The sequence below is a fragment of the Larimichthys crocea genome, chromosome VI, assembly GCF_000972845.2.
Source record: "Larimichthys crocea isolate SSNF chromosome VI, L_crocea_2.0, whole genome shotgun sequence".
Classification (NCBI taxonomy): Eukaryota; Metazoa; Chordata; class Actinopteri; family Sciaenidae; genus Larimichthys; species Larimichthys crocea.
Window position 1 is genome coordinate 19,988,552 of NC_040016.1, and position 20,144 is coordinate 20,008,695.

The 20,144-nt window shown below is 43.7% G+C and overlaps 1 protein-coding gene across 10 annotated transcripts in view; it reads left to right on the top strand.

The window, feature by feature from the left end:
* The window catches only part of LOC104927822 (plasma membrane calcium-transporting ATPase 1), a 79,136-nt gene extending 60,106 nt beyond the window's left edge, over nt 1-19,030 (top strand). For 6 of the 10 annotated variants that reach the window (XM_019266894.2, XM_027279391.1, XM_027279389.1 and 3 more), the window contains 10 exons: nt 37-274; nt 1,876-2,055; nt 2,714-2,801; nt 3,133-3,239; nt 4,536-4,727; nt 5,982-6,195; nt 6,327-6,538; nt 6,903-7,010; nt 7,752-7,934; nt 14,206-19,030. In XM_019266894.2, the coding sequence (XP_019122439.1) occupies nt 37-274; nt 1,876-2,055; nt 2,714-2,801; nt 3,133-3,239; nt 4,536-4,727; nt 5,982-6,195; nt 6,327-6,538; nt 6,903-7,010; nt 7,752-7,934; nt 14,206-14,451 (1,768 nt within the window). In that variant the 3' untranslated portion in view covers nt 14,452-19,030. Of the gene's footprint in view, nt 1-36; nt 275-1,875; nt 2,056-2,713; nt 2,802-3,132; nt 3,240-4,535; nt 4,728-5,981; nt 6,196-6,326; nt 6,539-6,902; nt 7,011-7,751; nt 7,935-8,509; nt 8,928-11,472; nt 11,684-14,205 lie in introns of those variants that run through there. The other 4 variants (XM_027279390.1, XM_027279392.1, XM_027279394.1 and 1 more) reach the window with 3 other exon arrangements.
* Nucleotides 19,031-20,144: the final 1,114 nt, after the last annotated feature.

The following is a 20,144-nucleotide window of genomic DNA, read 5'->3' on the forward strand; positions in this document are numbered from 1 at the left end:
TGATCTCCTTCCTCTCTCTCTCTTCTCCTCACCCAGATGCTCTCGTATCTTGGACGCCCAGGGTCAGCCTCGTGTTTTCAAGCCAAAGGACCGTGACGAGATGGTGCGTAAAGTAATTGAGCCGATGGCGTGCGACGGGCTGAGGACCATCTGCGTGGCCTACAGGGACTTTCCGGCCTCAGCAGGAGAGCCAGACTGGGACAGCGAAAACGACATCCTGAACGAACTTACCTGCATTGTCGTGGTCGGCATCGAGGACCCCGTCAGACCTGAGGTACAGAGTGGATTTATCTCCACCCACACAGATTTACACCTGTTTTGTTACACAGAACCATCTGGGAAGTTGCCCTGTTTGGAAAAGGACAAGTTTCAAAAACTATTTAACGGAAGGTGGGGTTTGGTTTGGGAGGGCGGTAGATGATGGCAGTGACCAGAGGAGTGGGACCAGAGAGTTTGAAAGTGAGAGCGTTAGAAAGTGAAAGGAGCGAGCAGCAGGGATGGAGATGGTGGATGTTTTATATACCGTACATAAATGTGTATCCGGTCGGTGTGGTCTGGTTGAAAGAAAAGTAGTCCAGAGGTTTGTGCCAGGTTTCAGTGATACAGAGGAAATCCAGGTTATTGTCAGTGATGAATTCATTCAGAATGAGACTTTAATTGTTAAGTGAGCGGGTGTTGAGCAGAGCCAGTTTCAGGTGATGTTGCTTCATGATAGGTTGTGAGGACTGAGGAAGGGGGCGGAGATTTGATAGGTGCACATGTCGTTTGTTGTGATGACGTAAAGTTTTGTGTAATAACTGATGGACACAAAGTAGTCCTTGTCTCAGTGCTTGAAGGTAGGAATAAAAAACATGTTGTTCATACAGTCCCCCAGGCTGCATCCCAGTTCCTGTTTCTCCTCTGTCTCATGTGTGTCTCAGTGCCTGGACACCATGACTCTTACAAATGGAGATAATGGTGCACAGTGTTTTGGGTGATAAGTGACTTGTGTCTGTACTTTCAGTAGTTCATCTTAGTTTGAAATTTCCTGCATGCACTGTTAGTATGTTGCACTGAAGTTTAGCTTATTTATTTATACAGAAAGAACATGGAGCTGAAATTTTCCACATGAAGTGTGTAATTGAATTGATCTGACATGCTGCTCATAATTATCTGATTAGTATTTGTCTTATTACAAATGTCAGGACAAAAACATTCAGTATTCAAACAGTATTCACGGAGCATGAAGACTGAAGTGAGTCCTGGTCAGGTGTGCAGAGTCCGGATGCTCTGAAGTGTTAAATGAAGCCTGTAATGAAGCCCTGAAAGCATCAGTGCTGCCTGCTGCTTTAATGTCAGAGCACAAAGATCACAGACAGGATGGAAATAACTGAAGAACAGCAGGAGTCCGTCAGCAGCTGAGCGTTTATTGCCACACGACCTGCGATTTGATGGACACGAGATTCTTCAGAATGTTTTAGCTTTTAGGCGATAAATTATTCTAAAAGTTCATTTTTTAGAAACGTGGATGTAGACGTGACTTGACAGCATATCATCTGCACTGTAACAGTATATGCACTAATTACACCATCAGAGCAGAGCTGATTTCCAATTAATGGTAAGCTTGAATCAGCCAAAAACCTTGGCAACAACTTCTGCTTGTACCTAGTGCCTCCCAGGGGTGTCACATGACCTCAACTGAAGCTCCAAGGTCCATCTGTACTGAATCTCTTTTTATTCACTCTATGATCTGAGATGAATGAAGTCCCTTTTAGGATGTGATAAGCAACAACAGTACTTGTGTCTGGTGGTTTAGGAAGCCAGTACCTCTGACCGTCTGCGTGTTTGTTTTATGTTGTGGAAACTTTAACCTCTTTTTTTCTGACACTGTTCCAGGTACCTGAGGCTATAACTAAGTGCCAGCGTGCAGGCATCACTGTACGTATGGTTACGGGAGACAATATCAACACTGCACGCGCCATAGCAACCAAATGTGGCATCATTCAGCCTGGGGAGGACTTCCTGTGTATGGAGGGCAAGGAGTTCAACCAGCAGATCAGAAATGACAGAGGAGAGGTGAGACAACGGAGAAATGTTTAAAAGTAGTTTAAAATTCTACATAAAGCCGAGTGATATACTGACCACAGGATGATACATACACTTTAGGCTCATGAACATGTTAGCAAAAACAAAAACCACTTCCAAAAAAATGTGAAAGCATCAGATTAGACGGACAACTCTTAAGCTATATGAGCTGAGGTGGCTGCAGAGGACGTATTATTGACTTTACTGCAACATCATAATGTTTGTGGATATGTTTCCCCTTCATGTTGGCTAATCTCCTCTGTCTGTGCAGTGCGGGTAGGTAGACTAAGACACAGACACAGTACAATTAGCACTGTGGTCACCAGGTCCAGCCAAGTTCAATCTGGTTCAACCTGTGTTTGAGAGCGCAGTGCTGTCATTGTCATGTTGTGGGTGAAAGGGCCATAACCCAAACCACACCGGCATTTTCACTGCGCTGTTCATTTTTCTCTCCCTCTGTTTGTTTGTTTGTTTTGTTTTTTTGAGAATACTCATGTACCCAGTAATGTTTTAATGAAAGCAGCTAAATATTCTGAATATAGTCGTAGTGACTCTACATAAATAAATAATAAGTACATTTTAATATAATGTCTTTACTTGTGTGTGAAAAGAATTAGATTTAACTATTTTTCATGGTTTACATTTCTAGGTGGAACAAGAGCGTCTGGACAAAGTTTGGCCTAAACTACGCGTTCTGGCTCGTTCCTCACCAACAGACAAACATACACTGGTGAAAGGTGAGTTCATTCTAACAGGGATTCAGGGTTATACTTTATTCTATTACATTCCTATTATATTATATTAATTATATTTATATTATATTATGTATACTGTTTAGCATGTTTTACTGATGCTCATGTTTTTTTTTGTCCTTGTGTACAAGCTGAGGAAAGTGTTGTTATAAGCCACATCTTATATGTGTTGAACTCAAATTGAACTATAGTAAATGGCCGTGACATGTTTGTGTTTTTTAAAAGGATGACAGGAGAGGATTAATTTGTGTCTTTTCTGAAATGTTCGTACACTCTTTGAAATGCAGACTTGTTTTGTTGTCGCTCTGTTCGTCAGGCATCATTGACAGCACAGTCGGCGAAACCCGACAGGTGGTGGCAGTGACTGGCGATGGCACCAATGATGGCCCGGCCCTCAAAAAAGCGGATGTTGGCTTTGCCATGGTAACCACTTCATTTATTCACTATTGTTTTGTTTTTTTTCTTTCTCACAGCTCTTCACTCATCCACTGTTTCAGAACATCATTACCAAAAGAAAAAAAAACCCTTGACTTAATTACATTTCTAATACAGCCATGAAATAAGTATTTTCTCTAAATGTCATCTACAACACTGTCGACTTTAATGCCATGGGTTCATTTAGATAGCTGTGAAATGGAATAATAAATCAATAAACGCTGAGCTTGGATGGCTCGGCTCATCAGCACAGTGGGCCCCATTCTGCCGTCATGGCGGAACAACAGGGAGACTGATTCTGTCTTTATATTTTTGTCTTACGTCTGTCTTATATACACTGAATAAGATCTATATAAAGAAAAGTCTTTCATCCCAGTCACAGACAGTTGACCGTAAGTTAATAATATCCTGACACCTGATCTCAGTCCTTTAAAGGACCAAATCTGTGAGTGTTGTTTTTTAAAGCCCACCATTATCTAAAATAATCATGTATGGAGTGTGTGACTGAAGTCTGTAAGCAGCAGTTGGTTCACCTGAGCTGAAATAGAGACAGCTCTGCAGTGTCACTGTCAGTGTTTGTCATCAGTAAGTCAGATGTTAATGATGTCACAGAGCATCATTTCCACAGCTGACATCAGAGCCCAAAGAGTTATACTTAAGAAATGATTGGCTGACAGTTGATACCGATCAATTGAACGGCCTGTGGATGAGCTCAGTACCATCACCTCTGTGTGCTGTTGTGACCTTTTATTTATTAAGGGAAGTCATCTGAACGCTCCGTCTCCTACAGCTGCCAAACAGCACCCTGACAGTAGTTACTGTTTCTAAACATATCACAGATGCAGTCTGGGGATTTGAACCAGTGACCTTCCAGCCCGAATGTGTCCCACTTGGAATATTTTCAGTTTGCACCCAAGTGTTCCCATTCAATTATCACCTGTTAAACTGGAAAACAAAGAGTGATCCACCACCGTCTGTCTGGGAGAGTCTGTCTCTGCAGAGAGACGCAGCAAGTCACATCACAGCTTCTTTATGGTTACTGTTAACACAAGACTTCTATTTTTACCACAGCTGATTGGGTTAAAAATAATCCTGCTTAAAGCTTTACTCTTCAGCTGCGTTGTTCTTTAAAAAAAATAATAAAACTCAGATCACCAGATGTTTCCCTCTCAGACTGAAGAAATGTTGTAAACTTATTGACACTTTCCTACCCTAATTAGCTTCTCACACCAGAACCAAGTCATCAGTTTTAGCGTCTGACTGTCCTTTTCTGCTTCCTGACAGGGAATCGCTGGAACAGACGTGGCAAAGGAGGCCTCGGACATCATCCTGACCGATGATAATTTCACGAGCATTGTCAAGGCCGTTATGTGGGGAAGAAACGTTTATGACAGTATCTCTAAGTTCCTGCAGTTCCAGTTGACCGTAAACGTGGTGGCCGTGATCGTGGCGTTTACCGGCGCCTGCATCACACAGGTGGGCTGAAAGCTACACACTGACTCTCTTGTTAATATGGAATTACTGCACTTTGGATATATTCTGCACTGTACATTGTTCAAACTCGTGTTTTTACTCTGTTCTAACAATGAAATCTGGGAGATTGTTTTCAGACTTTAATATCATCAGGTTTAAATGTTTCATGTCGCTGCCATCAGTCAGCACGTTCAACCTGGTAACTTTATATTAACTAACTATTTCTACGTTCTGTGTCTCGATAGTTAATTACATTTTGAGGCTTCTTGTTTTGATAAAAATCTACAGAGAATAATTTTTTTATTATTGTTATTATTTTGATGTGACCATCTCAGAGCTTTGAGGAGGCGAGGCAGCCGTGTTTGTTTCGTAACATGTCTCTAATCAGGAAACTGAACTCCTGACACAATGAACAGTAACTTGCAGCTGTGTATTAATTGAAAGTCTCACAGCTGGCAGGACAGATAACTAACTCGTCTACAGAGTAGAGAGCACAAAGTAGGCTAAGATACAGCCTGAAACCATGGCAACACGTCACCATCATAACCCTGAAATATAACAGAGACTCAGCAGGTCTGTGGTCTGCACTGTTTATACTCACTGATCATCCCTCGCTCGGTTTCTGTCAGGCCACTGACATGTTGGCACTGATCATTAAAATATGGTAAACCGATTCATGCCTTTATTGTATAAACAGAGGAATGTCGTATCGGCGTGGGTTTGGTTTCAGAAGTGGAGGGGGTCCTATGAAGTGTGTGTGCTTAATGATGGTAGTACAACCAAAAAAATACAAATGCTACATGAATCTGTATATTGTCAAAGCACAGAGCCTACAGTACTTAGAGCAGCTCCACTGACTTTGTTTACAGGTCTTGTCCACAGCGTATGAGAAAAAGTTACCATTCGTGTCTCCAGAGGGAGCTGAGCTGTGCTACAGGAGCTGATGTCACTTGTGACATCACATGGATGTAGTCTCTGTGATGTCACGACAGGTTTCTGAAGCTCAGAATCTGTGGCTCTGGCCTCTGCCATGTTGGCAGTCCTGCCTCTGCTGCCGGTAAAGTGAATTTTAGAGGTGGTGCAATTACATATAAAGTCAGTACAAAGATGAAGATTATTACATTTTGCACTTAATGCCAATTCTGTAGCACTCAAAACATTTGGGGGCAGGAAAAGAAGAAAACTGTAGAAGAAGAACAAGATGTAAACGTGCTGATTCTGTTCCTGTACATTAAACTCTGAGCTCTCCTCCTGCAGGACTCCCCGCTGAAGGCCGTCCAGATGCTCTGGGTAAACCTCATCATGGACACTCTTGCATCTCTCGCTCTGGCCACCGAGCCGCCAACTGAGTCTCTGCTGCTGCGTAGACCGTACGGCCGTGACAAGCCACTGATATCCAGGACGATGATGAAAAACATTCTTGGCCACGCCGTGTACCAGCTTGTCATCATCTTTACCCTGCTGTTCGCTGGTGAGTTAAACAGCACTCAACAAAACTCAGACTGAGACCGAATCAGTTCCTCACTGGAAAAATCACCATTTTTTTAGAGATACTGACAGCGTGTTGCTGCTTTCTGGATCTTTTCTTCCTTTTTTTCTAAGGTGAGAAGATTTTTGACATTGACAGCGGCCGCAACGCTCCCCTGCACTCGCCACCATCAGAACATTACACCATCGTGTTCAACGTGTTCGTCATGATGCAGCTTTTCAATGAAATCAATGCTAGGAAAATCCACGGTGAGAGGAACGTGTTCGAGGGCATCTACAAGAACCCCATCTTCTGCAGCGTGGTACTGGGCACCTTCGTGTTGCAGGTAGCTATCATCGACGTCACCTTCACATACTGTACATCACCATCTAACGCCAGGATTCCCAAATACACATTTTGTGCAGCAGGACGGTGTTTGTGGGATCGAGTCAAATTTAAATTAGTGTGTTCACAGTAATGAAAGAACTTGTCACCTAATGCAACGGTGTGACTCACTGATGTGTTTTTAATGGAGCTCTGAGGCACAGAGAAATACGATGTATCAGACTGGGGATATACTAAGTTGTTAGAAGCATCACTTCATTGCTCATTTGTTGATATGAAGGAAAGTATAGAATATGACTGGACCCATCCAAAACCACCAGACTTCACTCAGCTGACGTGTCTCGTGTGTTTCTTTTCCTCCTCAGGTCATCATTGTTCAGTTTGGAGGGAAACCGTTCTCCTGCACGGCTCTGACTGTCGACCAGTGGCTGTGGTGCACGTTCATCGGTGTGGGCGAGCTGCTGTGGGGACAGGTGAGACCAGAACCAGAACCAGCAGCATTTTGTTTTGGGAAAAAAACGGCATCGATGCCAATCTGTTCTGAGAACAAACGTACTGAGAAGAAGATGAAGAGGTAGATACATTACATGAGGTTTGTGGTAGCAAACTGTTGCCTGTCACACTTGCTCTGATGCAAGGTTGCCATCACAACCATCGCCATGGTAATGAGCTCAGCACATGAAAGCAGCGCGACTCCTGTTTACGAGCACAGAGGGAAAACAAACTCAGCGTGTCAGTCCCTCTGTGGATACACACATGCACTCAAACACACCATTACATGCATGATCCTGTTAATATGTATGCACACACACACACACACAGGTCTAGAAAGCATACATTATACAGAAGAAGCTTGGTGGGTTCAGTTGGAGGGCAGAGACTGAGAACAGAGACGGAAAGATGCTGACAGAAGCAGATCTGAAGTCTGTGATTTATTTTAGAGAATGTTTCGAACAGAGAGTCGGTGACAGGATGTGCCTGTCTCCTGCTTTAACTGAATAATGAACAAAAATCAGTACAATTACACAAATAAACAATTAAATACTTTTACATGATTATTCATTAGTGAAGAACTGTAAAAAGTAACTTTGACAGATTGAGTCAATTTGTTCATATTTCACATTTGTTCACATTTGTGCTGAGATGACTATGATGTCATCGATGTCATGTTCGATCCTTTAACAACACAATCATTTATTCTCTGTCAAACTCAGCTGATCTCAGCCATCCCAACCCACCACCTGAAGTTCCTGAAGGAGGCCGGTCACGGCATCACAAAGGAGGAGATCCATGAGGAGGAGCTGACCGAGGGCGCAGATGAGATCGACCACGCTGAGATGGAGCTGAGGAGAGGCCAGATCCTCTGGTTCAGAGGCCTGAACCGCATCCAGACACAGGTACGACGCACCTCACTCACCACGACACGCATCACTGCCGAGTCTAGCTTCATCTCTGACTTTATTTTTTGTCTGATAGAAAGTTTCCAAAGTGTTGTTTATGAAGTAATAACTAACTCAAACATCTGTTGTGTCGTGAGAGCTGCAGAAAACATCAGTTACCATGGTGACGCAGGAGGCTCTGGAAGAGAAAAAAATCCTTTTGGTCTTATTCAGATTTTTTTTTTAAATTTAATTTAGCCTCCTCGCCATCCCAAAATCAAACAAGAGTCCACGGAAGAGCTGAAGTTCATCTCATTCAAATCAGATTCAAACAGTTAGTTTAGATAATTCATGTTTTGAACTAATTTGTTCCAGAAATTTCAAGAGTTGTAGAAACGAGTAAACACAAAGTTGTTACAGTTACACAGTGATGGAATGAATCTATCACAGCATCCTTTTGAATTTTACATCCGATAATTAAGGTCTAAGTAATGTGCTTTATGTGTCTCTTTTTTAAGGTAATAAAATATTTAAATATTATGAGATGAGTTCTTAAAAGGAGTTCAGGGCATTTCTTTGCCTTCATTTCACAGATCAGACCCATGGTCCTATAGGGAGGCAGGGACAGAGATAAGAGAGGACAGACAGGAAACCGCAAAGAACCACAGGCCGGAGACGTGCCCTGAGTTTTTAGAAGTTTTAAGAAGTTTGATGTAAATAGTGTGTACGTGATTTCTTGTTGTTAGTGAGGACCAGCTTCTTTCCCGTATAGCGCACAGCGACTTTGAGTTGTTTTAAGGTGGAAGGAGCCGCGTGAGAGTGAAGGATATCTCCACAGTCAAGCACAGACATGATGGTAGAATGTACTATAGTTTAAGTGTCCTCAAGGTAAAACATGCATAAGTCTTCATATATAATCCAAAATTAGCAGCTGATAAAATGTTCATTTTAATTTATTCATGTGTTCATTTTAAGTCTTGAATAAACTACGAAACTCTGCAAAATGTTCTTGTGCCAAGTGTAACATTTACACACACACACACACACACACACACACACTGCAATAGTTGTCCAGTTAATTTCACACTCTGCTGCAGAGCTTCAGCACAGACGTTATTAAAACACAGAAGTTAAAGACGGCATCCAGCGAGGGCCAAAAAGCTTGGAACAGATATTTTTGTTCTTCAGTTGAAGGTACAGTAAACAGCCGTACCTTCACACCGCTGTCTTCCCTCGTGAGTCATCTCACAGTCTGAGACTGTGTGTGAGTGTGTGTGTGTGTGTGTGTGTGTGTGTGTGTGTGTGAGTGTTATCCTCCTCCTACAGGATAGATTACCACTCACTGAGCAATCGCATGTCTACAGGCAGTCCCAATGTGTCCCTATGAGGTTCATTAGCCTCGATGCTAACACCCACCTACTGTAGCCACAGCCAACGCTCTGCTCCCACACACACGCACACACACACACACACACACACACACACACACACACACAGTCGGTCAGAGAGGTCAGGTATTTTCCTCTCCACAGTCGACTAACTGGTACTTATTGTTGCTGGAGGGTAAACACATCTGAATTAATAACTAATATCTTTTCTGCTTTGTCCTCTTGAGTTTTTCTGTTCTGCTTCTTCACAGAGACTCAAACTAATAAACAGAACATCAACCGCGCTTCTGCCACTATCAAACTTTATTCATTTAGAGCTGCCATAAACTATATTATTGTAATAACAGTGTAAAAACAATGTGAGGGTGTGAAATGAGGCGCTCGTAAAAATAAATCTGCAGCTCCCCTCAGCTTTACAGAGCTTTATAGTGAGTGTTTTGGTTCTTTCTCACAGTTCTCATAACGTCATTTTCTGCCACAGAAGGCAGCTGTGCACTACCTGCTCAGCACAAACCAGCACACAGACACAGTCAGAGACTGGCTGGTGAACGTGGTGGAGCGTTCAGCAGCTACGGAGCCAGATTTCCCTCAGGAGATGGTAGAGACAGAAAACTGAGTTAAAACAGACAACCAGAAACAATTAAATGATAATGTTGTTCCATAACTGAGTGTGTAGATAAGAAATTGTTCAACTTAATATGTTAATGTTGCATTTACAACTTCTGCGGCATCCAAACAGCCAAAGATGATTGCAGGTTTGAAAGCTGTACCTCGAAGTTTAGAGAGGAGAGTGCTCAGAAAGAAAACTATCTGCAGTTCCAAGATAACTTGGCAGCTCCATGTGCTGATAAAGGAGTGATATGATCAGAAGCTAAATGGACGGGCGTGGCCAGGCTTGATTTCACTTAAGGTGGAAACCTGACTCCGATGCGTAGAGTGTCAGAAAACAACCTTGACGTGGCCTTTGTGAAGCCGCAGAGCGCCGCGAAAGAAGGAAGTGATGCGAGCAGAAACAGGAATTAAAGCCCTCGCCCTCTTCTGTCTCTCCAACATTAGACACACTGGAAAGAAAAGAGGACGCTCTCTGTCTTTTCTCTTCATGTCTGTGTATCTGTAATATCAAGTCTGTCATCCTCTTGGGACGGGAGGATGGAGGGGGAGGCAACGAAAAAGGCTGCAAGCTAATTAGGTCCTTATCTCTCCACGCTCCTCTTCCTGTCCTCCTCCTCTCTAATCCTGGTGGGCAGCGTTGTGCTGCTCAACGCCTCGACAGTCAAACACAGTGGGGGAATAATTGGTACAAGCAGCACCTCGCTGCTGAAACTTTATCAGTCATTCAAAGTGACACAATTTCTCCTGTCTCCTTCTCTCAAAGCGCTTTCAGCCCGATTCAAAAGCTCTTTATTCATTGTTCCGTCTCTTCCTCCGTCCCTTCGTTCCATCACAGCCTCTTTTGGATTTTCACTAAGTGGCAGTTTTCACTCTCAAACTTTCTTCCTCTTCTTCTCCGCACTCTCCCAATCCTCCACTTTCTTCTCGTCTTTGTTCGGTCTCGTTCTATCAACTTGATGACAATGTCTCTCTGCTGCAGAACAGATCGCTCCGTTCTGTGTAGGCTTCTCTATGTGGAGATGGGTCGGGTGGAAAAACAGATTAATGCTCATTTTAAGGGGATCGAGAATTTATCTTAGTTCCAAAAACTTGATCGGGAACAACTTGTGGCTATGCAGTAGAGTACGTAACGATTAGATTTGACTGTCCCCTCTGTACCAAATCATACTGAGACTTGAAGGCAGGTTTGTGTTACCTGAAACAACAAACTGACTTTTTTAAGTTGCTAATTTGTATTTGTGAAGACATAATTAAATGCAGGCATGGCAGGGGACACTGAGTCATCAGGAAACACCCCTGTCCTGTTTGACACATCCAGAAAAGCAGACTTTGTCTCACATTAACATCCTGGTTAGTGTAGCTTCTTCTTGTCTGTCCTGTTTGTGCTGCACTTTTAACACTTCAAATATTATCACTGACTTTTAAATCCTGAATCAAACTTCTCTTTAATCTATACAACCTTCTCTAACCTCTCCGCAAGTCTTTTTTCCCTTTCTGTTTCCTCTGTCCTGTCTCCTCGCTCTTTCTGCTGTCTAACCGTGCTGTCCTTCCCTCAGATGGATGTGGTCTATACCTTCCAGACGGGCCAGGCACCGGTGCCCGGTGCCCTGCGTCGCCAGCCGTCCGTCGTCAGCCAGCACAATGACGCCACTGCCGCCAAAACTCTCTCTAGCCCCACCCACGTAGGGCTTAGCTCCTCCTCCTCTCTCACCAACTCGGCCGGGGCTCCGCCCCCAGCTGCTGCTGCTTCCTCCTCTACTGCAGGCAGTGAGTCGGTGACGAGAGGCCAGCTAACACCTCGCTTCACCCAGCTGGACTTTCTTTTCTCTGTTTGATCTGCATGAAACGCTGCATGACTCACCAACACTGTTTCTGTCAGGTGTCTGCAGATCCTGAACTAATCTGAGATATTTTTATACGACATAGCAGAAAATATCAGACTCTCCAAGTACCACCGTTAAGACAGACGTTAAAATGCAGCAGCGTAAGTCAGGCCTAATAAGGATAATTTAATATTGACTGTTATTAAATCGTGAATGAAACCAGAGCTAATTTGGTGGGTGCTCCTGATCTGCATTTCTTTTCCTGATACCACGATTGCAGAGTTAAACTCTCTCGAGTGAGATGAGAAGTCGGAAATCAAGTACAGAGGCAGGGTGTAGTTAGCATAGCTTAGCACAAAGACTGGAAACAGAGGGAAACAGCTAGCCTGACTCTGTTAAAAGTTCAGAAATACATCAATTAACACCTCAAAAGCTCTAAATCTAAAAGCTCTGCAGACAACCCGATCACCTGACCTGTTTCCATCTCAAACTGTTTCTACATGTTTCTTCCTCCACATTCCTCGGCTGTAGCTTTTTTTCCCCCCTTCCTTTTTAATCCCTATCTCCTCTTCTTTTTTTTTTAATACCTTTCATCACTTCCCTCTCCGCCTGCTGCTTCTCCTCCTGCATGTCGTGGAGATTTAAACATTCTTTAACATGCATCTATTAACCCTGATGCGACTTGCTGCCTGACGAATCTATGACAAATCACAACTGTCGGCACACGTGGCCGACGAGAAGAGAAAAGAAGCCGTGAACCGCTCTGGAAAAAAAAAATCCTCGTTCTATTTTTTCTTTGTTGTTTCTTTTTTTTTTCTCCGAGGCGACAGCCTGGGCACCAAGATAATTTTATGGGTTAATCCTGAGCAGGGTTAAATCTGTCAGGCTCAGCAAGTGTCTCATGGTTTAACAGCCAAGAGCTTTTTAACTTGTGAGCTGTGTGTGTGTGTGTGTGTGTGTGTGTGTGTGTGTGTGTGCGTGTGTGTGTTGCATGCATGCTCTAAGCTGCAGCGCTCAGCCTGCAGCTCTCCTGTGGTTCAGTAATAGAGAGCTTTGAACTGCAGGATTATTAATTATGATGAAGAGTGTCTGTTGGTGCGTATAAATCAGTGTGATCAACTGCAGCCTCTGTGGATTCACGACTTAAGAGGAGAGCAGCTAGAGGACAAAATGACTCTGACTCTGAATTTGATTAGAAAGACTTAACAGTGTGCATGTGTTTGTTGTTTTTCCCCCCCAAGTGTGTATGCATGTGTGAGTGTGTTCTTTACTGGGGTCGAGTATTGTCTGACTGACACCACAAAGGCTGAATTATCAAAGCGAAGTTGACCCTAAAGAAGCCACAGATGTCAGTTTTCCTGCATGTCAGTCAGTTATAAATATTTATGTACACATCGGAATTTAAAGTAAAATATAAACGTGCCCTACGGGTCACACAGACAAATTAGACCTCATTGTGGTCTTGACTGGTCTTGAAATAAAATCCTGAGTCCTCTCTGTCCAAGACCGAGCGGCCAGTTCTGAGACGACACCTTCAGAAAGTACTGCAACACTGCACATGACTCGTCAACCTAAATAAAGTTGTTTAATGAAATTAAAGCAGAGAAGATCTATGGGGATGCATCACCCTGTGATTCATCTCACAGAGGGCTCGACGTGTCGGAGCCTCGCAGTGTTTCACCGTGAGGCTCGATAACAATTAACGTAGCCATGAATACCTGAGTTCAAGAACTTTGTCTAAATTACAGCCTGAAAGCGGCTCATGATTAAAAATCTGAAGAACACACGACCTCCTGAAGAGTTATCACAGTTTTCTTGGAGGTTGGAACAGGTTCAGCTACGACAGATCTGAGTTCATACAAGTGTCAGGAGGAAACATGGAGGACGGCCACGTCCACATCCTGTCCAGTACTTCTGGTCTGGGTGTGTTTTTCCTTTTCCTCGTAGTTTCTTTAAGCATTCAGTATTTTAGACAATAGCGTGTTTCCTAGATCGTGTTAACAGTTTGGGGAATACCACTTCCTGTTTTAACGTGACGCCTGCACAGAGCCTTGAACGCACCTCGTCACCAGGTTAGACCTGACGTAAGAGTGGACGCTCTTACAGCCTTAAAATATCACGTTAAAGTAACATTCAGGTGGCATGCGTGTGTGTGTGTGTGTGTGTGTGTGCTGTAGCCGTTGTGATTGGACGCCTCTTCACGTTCAGCTTCCTGTTGGTGGATCTTTCGTTGCGGTTTGTGTTCGGCTGCCTCCACCATCATGTTTTCACCTTTTGTGTTGATGTTTTGTGGATTTTGTTTTGCGCTCGCACCCACCATGTTTATCATCCACCCAGATTCAGTCACATGACCACCGTGTGTCCCATCAGCCCCTGCTGCCTGTTTGACATCACACTCTTCATGAACATGTTAGCTGTCGTTCGATCTCCTCGCCTCCTGACGTCTCTTTTCTGTCTTTGTTTCAGATTAAGGTGGTGAACGCGTTCCGTAGCTCCCTGTACGCGGGGCTGGAGAGCCCAGAGTCCCGTAGCTCCATCCATAGCTTCATGGCCCATCCCGAGTTCGTCCCACTGTCCGAGGAGGAGGCTCGCATCCCCCCCATCGAGGAGACTGGAGACGAGATCGACCCCCTCCCTAGCCCCTCCTCTGGGGCGGGGGGAGGAGGAGAGCCGCCCAGCGCCTTCCCCCACAGCCACGAGTCATCCATCTGAGCTCCTCATCCCTCCTCCTCCTCCTCCTCCCTCCTTCCTCCCTCCTCCTTCATGTCATCTGAACTGTCGCACTGAGGAGGGAAGTCATCGCTCTGCTCATCTCCTCATCCTGCACGCTTCACATCGTCTTCATGCCGCCTCAGTCATTCCTGCCACGTTGTGTTTTTTTCATACTGACTGTGGCGTTGTTCTGCCTGTAAGTGTGTCCCTTCACCACCACCACCACCACCACCACCACCACTACACGTGGGTGTAGTCGAGCGTGGAGTCGAGCGTCTCCACAGTGGAAGGCCTGTTCTTGTTCATTCATGTTCATATTTTTTACTTTTGAAAAGCTTTTAACGTCGGGTTCGATCTTTTTGCGGGACTTGCAGCAGCATGTCGTGTTCTGTACTCGCTTCATTCCTGCGTAACACTCAAACAAAAACGGCACCGAACTTTTCAAAGAGTGCAGTGATTCTCATGTACATACGTTTTCGTTTCCTCCTCTACACAGCTAACAGCCGGGTTTGGTGTTTCCGAAGATTTTTAGTCAAATGCAAAAATGTAACCTTATTTTTGTTTTTGTTTTTAAAACCTCTTACGATTGTTAATTCAAACTCCTCAGAATGTCTTGTGAGTGTGACACTACAGTCTTCAAGCTTCAACTGTTAAAAGAAATGTTCTTCCCTTTATCGTGTCTGTATGTGTTTGGTTTTTCTTTAGCTGCTGTGTTGCATGTGGAAGGACAGAATGTTTACTACCCAAAAATATCTTAACGCGGCGGGCGTCCGAGGAGAGCGCTCGCTCTCAGCTCAGCTCAGCTCAGCACAGCACAGCGGGGGTCCGACCAAAACTCATCTGGTTCTCTCTGCCTCCCCCACTTCCTCCCCCTCAGTACGTCCACAGTGTCGATAGGAAACGGGAAGTTTCCCCTCCTCCAGTAGGGTGCATGTTCTGTTTCATTCGTGTTAAGTCGCATGATAACTTAGGAATGAATATTTGGGGTTCAGTTTAGACAACCACGTGTGTGTCGTCTGTCCGGAGCGCCGTTAGCTTCCTGTCTGCAGGGCTGAGCCTCATCAATACTCAAGTTAAAGCCCTGAAATACACTCATGAGTGTCACTTATGCTAAGAGCCTGGAGCCCATCGCATCCTATAGAGGGTGGAAAAGGTTGATACTCCTCAGTTCAGCCGGTGGTGCTGATTAAAATGAGGCTGCATGACTTAAATATCAACAGGACGCATCTTCCTGCTGCCGCTCCTCGTCTCGTTCTACTTGAAGGATGAGGGTAAACGTTTATCGTGGGCTGAAAGGTCAACTGACAGGCCTAAATAAGACCCGCCCTCTTGAAGTCTGACAACCAATAAAAATGACCTGTGACACAGTGAGGTGACAAACAGACAGTATGGATGAGTTCAGTCCATCAGACAGGAGTCTGGACCGTCTGTCTGCGTTCAACATGACTCTTAGTACCACTCCTTGTGTTTTCGTTCGCTCGCTTCTCCGACTTTAACGTACAGAAACTCGGATCAGCTGTCAGTGACAGTTCCTCTCCCCGTTCTGCTGCTTGATCAGACAGACGTCAGCGCGGCGATGATGTCAGCTTGTAGTGTTAAATCCACTGTGTGTCCGTGCCGCCGCTCAGTACTTCCTGCCTGCCGTTTGTCCGCAGATTACTGTCTTAAAAGAAGAAGGAGTCATCTTCCAATCAGAAGCAGCGATGCGTCTAATCCCCTCTTAGTCTGACTAGCAGCCATCAACCTATCTATGAACCAGAACACGTTATTGAAGTAATGTGCTACTACTGCCATATTTCCAACGTTTTGTCATGACTAGGTTCTTCCTCTCCCCTCTGATGAGCTTTTTCTATGTAACTCAGAGCCATATTTTATAGGTTGTCTGTATTGTTTTTTATCTCATTGTTATCAAGGTTTCCTTTGGACTTTCTCACCCGATCCTCGACCCTCCCTCCCCTCCCTCCCTCGGCCCTTTACTCCAAACATGACCAAAAAGCAAGGAGAAAATCTTCAGTCATCACTGCCGAACCAAGTTTAAAGGACCTCTACAATGTTTACATGAAAAGCAAGTGGGTGGCAGTTCGCCTGCGCTTCTCTCATCCGACCACTTCCCTTTCATTCCCTTGCTTTCCTGAATCTTAGAGTTACTATTTAACTAAATGGGGAATCTTTCTTGCATGGTTTTCATATAAAATTCAATGTTTTGCTCATTTTTTACAATTCTTCTGTATTTTTATATTAAGTACTTTTTAATATTTTGGAGATATATGAATATATATGTATAGGCTGAAGAGTTTGGTGACAGTACAGTACATGAATGAGATGAATCTAACGTGGACTAACGTCTTTTTACAGCTCTGAATATTTATGCCACGTGTGTCGTCTTGGTCACCTGATGTTAGGGCTCAGAAACCTGCAGTGACTTGTTTACTTCCTGTTGGCCGTTCAAATTGGGAATCTCAACAATCTTAAGTCTCATCAGCCCCCTTTTTACATGAGTATCTTCACTTAAATATGTTGTGATACACTACACGCTATGTGATTTTCGCAGTTATCCAACTCCATTAGAGTTCAGCAGATGCAACGTGAATACAGCTAACTGTATCAAACATTAAATGGGAGTGTATAATTATTTATCCAACCTCTGGGTTTCTTTGTTTCTGTACTTTGAAAGCTACTACGACTTGATTTCTTTGAACGAGTGGACTGATGCTGTTTTCCAGCTGACTGGTGTCGGAGCTGACGACCTTATAGAGGATCAAAGCTGTGTCCCGCTTCAGGCCCCGTCCCCTCCGATCCCACTCAGATGGACCAAAACCGAAAAAAGTAACTCGAGGACCAAAGTCGAGCCAGCAAAACCAAAACAAACCAATGAGTTACTTTGAGCCCGCCAGCCAGCGTAGAGGGCTTTGAACCCAATGTGCATAAAGTTCCTGATCCAGAAGGGACTCGATCCAAGATCTAGAGCAACACAGCAGACCCAGCTCGTTTCCTAGAAACCGATCGGACCCTTGAAGTCCCCCAAAACAAAACATGAAATCATTTAATGGGTCGTCCAATCAGGAGACATCTCTTTAATTTGGACATCTGAGGAGGCGGGGCCTGTGCCGGGACGCAGCTGTAGGTGTCCTCACCATTTTATACCAACAGAAACATTTTTGCAGGAAGAGAGCAGGACTGTTAAAGCACTTGTGACATCACTTCCTCCTCCTGCCGTTCAGAGACGCGTCTTCCAAACTCTGACGCGTTTTTCTTTAATTTTTTTGTTTTTCCTCTTTTGTTCTGTTGTACTGCTGAATCTGACAAACACCTCCAGCACAGAAACGCTCCTTACAGTCAGTGCAATGTAAATATTGTCATATTAAGTGAATGACGTGTACCTGCTGTCTGGAAATGGGAGAGAGGGCAATCAGCCAATCATCACCCAGCAAAGCTTTAAGAATGTTCTGCCAAAGTCGCTTCTCTCTTTCCTTTCTCTTCGTCTGCACACGTTGGTTTAGAAAGTTTGCCGTCTCTCCTCCCTCTCCACATCCCGCCTGGATACGATCGTCCCTCTGCTCTCGCCACCTCCTCGGCTTGCGGTGGTCGTCTGTTGGACTGGTTGGACTGGTTGCCCTCACGTCTCATGCCAGGTGCACAGTGGCAGCCCTGCCATCATCAGAGACACTCCACGCTTTTTATTTGTGCTTCTGGTTTCAGGCACGTCACAAATGTAAAAAAGAAAAACAGTCCAGATGAGACTCAGCAGCGGACTGAAAATCTTCACCTGGTTTCAGTTTTCTGAAGGTTCTTTGTTTCGTTTTGGGGTTTTGTTTTTTTTGGGAGTTTAAATGATCTCAGTTCGCCTCCTGTAGGACTTCTGTATGGAAAAATAACTCGCTTGTTATCCCGTCATTGTTGCATTTTGACTACGTTGCTTCCTCTTCAGAGCACTGCCTTTCTCAGAACAGCTTCCTGTCGTCGGATATTAAAGGAAACGTTTGGAGAACCTTCACATCCACTTCAGAAATCCACAAATATAAAAAAAAAAAGGTTCAAACGAACTGGAATCTCACAGTTGGAAAAGTCATAACCACTTACACGTATCTATATATTTATATATTATCATAGATATATTTGATTTCTCATTGCAAAAAAGACTGAAAAAGATTTGTTTTCTGTAATTACTATGATACACAGTAATAGGCGTTGGTGTTATTTTTGTATAAACATAATATCATCTATGTGGCATGCATGACATATATACAAAATTTGGTGGTTTAAAGCAATATGTCCGACCTGGTGCGATTGGTTCCGTCGTGTTCTGTGTAGCCTAAAAAAAACAAAAAAAAAAACACACAAAAAGAAAAAAAAAAACTGCATTTGGATAAAACTAACTGTTCAGTATATGTGTTCAATGTTCTGTGTTCTGCATGTTTTAGTATGGAATGAAACATCCTCCCCCCAAAAAATGTTGACTTGTTTTTCCGAACGAATCTCAAAAACACACGAGACATCACACACAGACACGCACACACATGTATTTGCACTGTGAGGTGAAACACACTGAGGAAATGAAACTGTGTGACTTCTGATGGATGGATTGATGAAAGATGAAATTTATTTTGTGTTCGTTTTTTCTATCGTTTGTTTCATCCTCTCATCCCGACCACACAAAAACACTCAGATTTGCAGATTGTCCTGAACTCATCACCCACTCATCTGTGCAGTGAGAGGAGGAGGAGGAGGAGGAGGAGAAAGGAGGAGGGAGACGATGGCAGTTTAAACATTTCGGCATGTGGTTCGAGGAAGGCTCATCATCATCATCATCATCACTGATCCTCACGATCCATCGTCGTCCTCCTCCTGCTTCTCTCTGGTGGAGAGAAAAACGAGGAGTTTGTTGCTCACCTGTAAAATGTCTGTTCACGTCAGAGCTCATCAAGTTTGTCCCACTGCAGCTGTTCAGTATTGATTAATCTACAGGTTTATACTTTATTGATCAATATATAACTATAAAATGTTGGTGATGATTTCACAGAGTGAGGCGACGTCCTCAAAGTAGAATCTTATCACATTTGAGAAGCTGAAAACAAAAATCATTAAAGTTAACCAATTAATTAAAATTAATCTGCAGCTGTTTTAACTCCAGTAAAACGTCACGTTCTTTATCAAACATGTTCGTTTGTGTGTTCATGTTACAAGCTAATCTTTTTGTTACATCAGCCTTTAATTCTAACGAGAGCAGTGCTGTGTTGTGATGTGAGTCCCACTGTTAAAACTCCAAAAGAAACTGCTGAAGACACATCAGCTCCTCTAAAGATCTCTATTTCTACAAAGACCGGCCTTGAAGTTGTTGGAAGGTGGATGTTTTCTGTTGACGATCAGGCTGTGGAAGTGAATGTTGGACTTTGTGGTCACGTTAAAGTGCACCGAGTGTGTCGTAAATCTGTCAGTGTAACCAGAAAATGTTTCCTGTATTTGTTTCTGGTTTATAAATGATGCACTGTAACTCGAAGACGAACGTGAACATCCTGATTAAAATGAGACGGTCAGCTGGTTGGATGCAGACATTGACGATCCCCAGAAGATGAACCTCTCGCTTTTCATGTCGATATTTGGAGTTTTGAGTCTCGCCATAAATTATCTATAAAAGTTCATTTTCTCAGCTGATTAATGATGATAAATAAAACACTGACTTTTCCTGCTGCGCC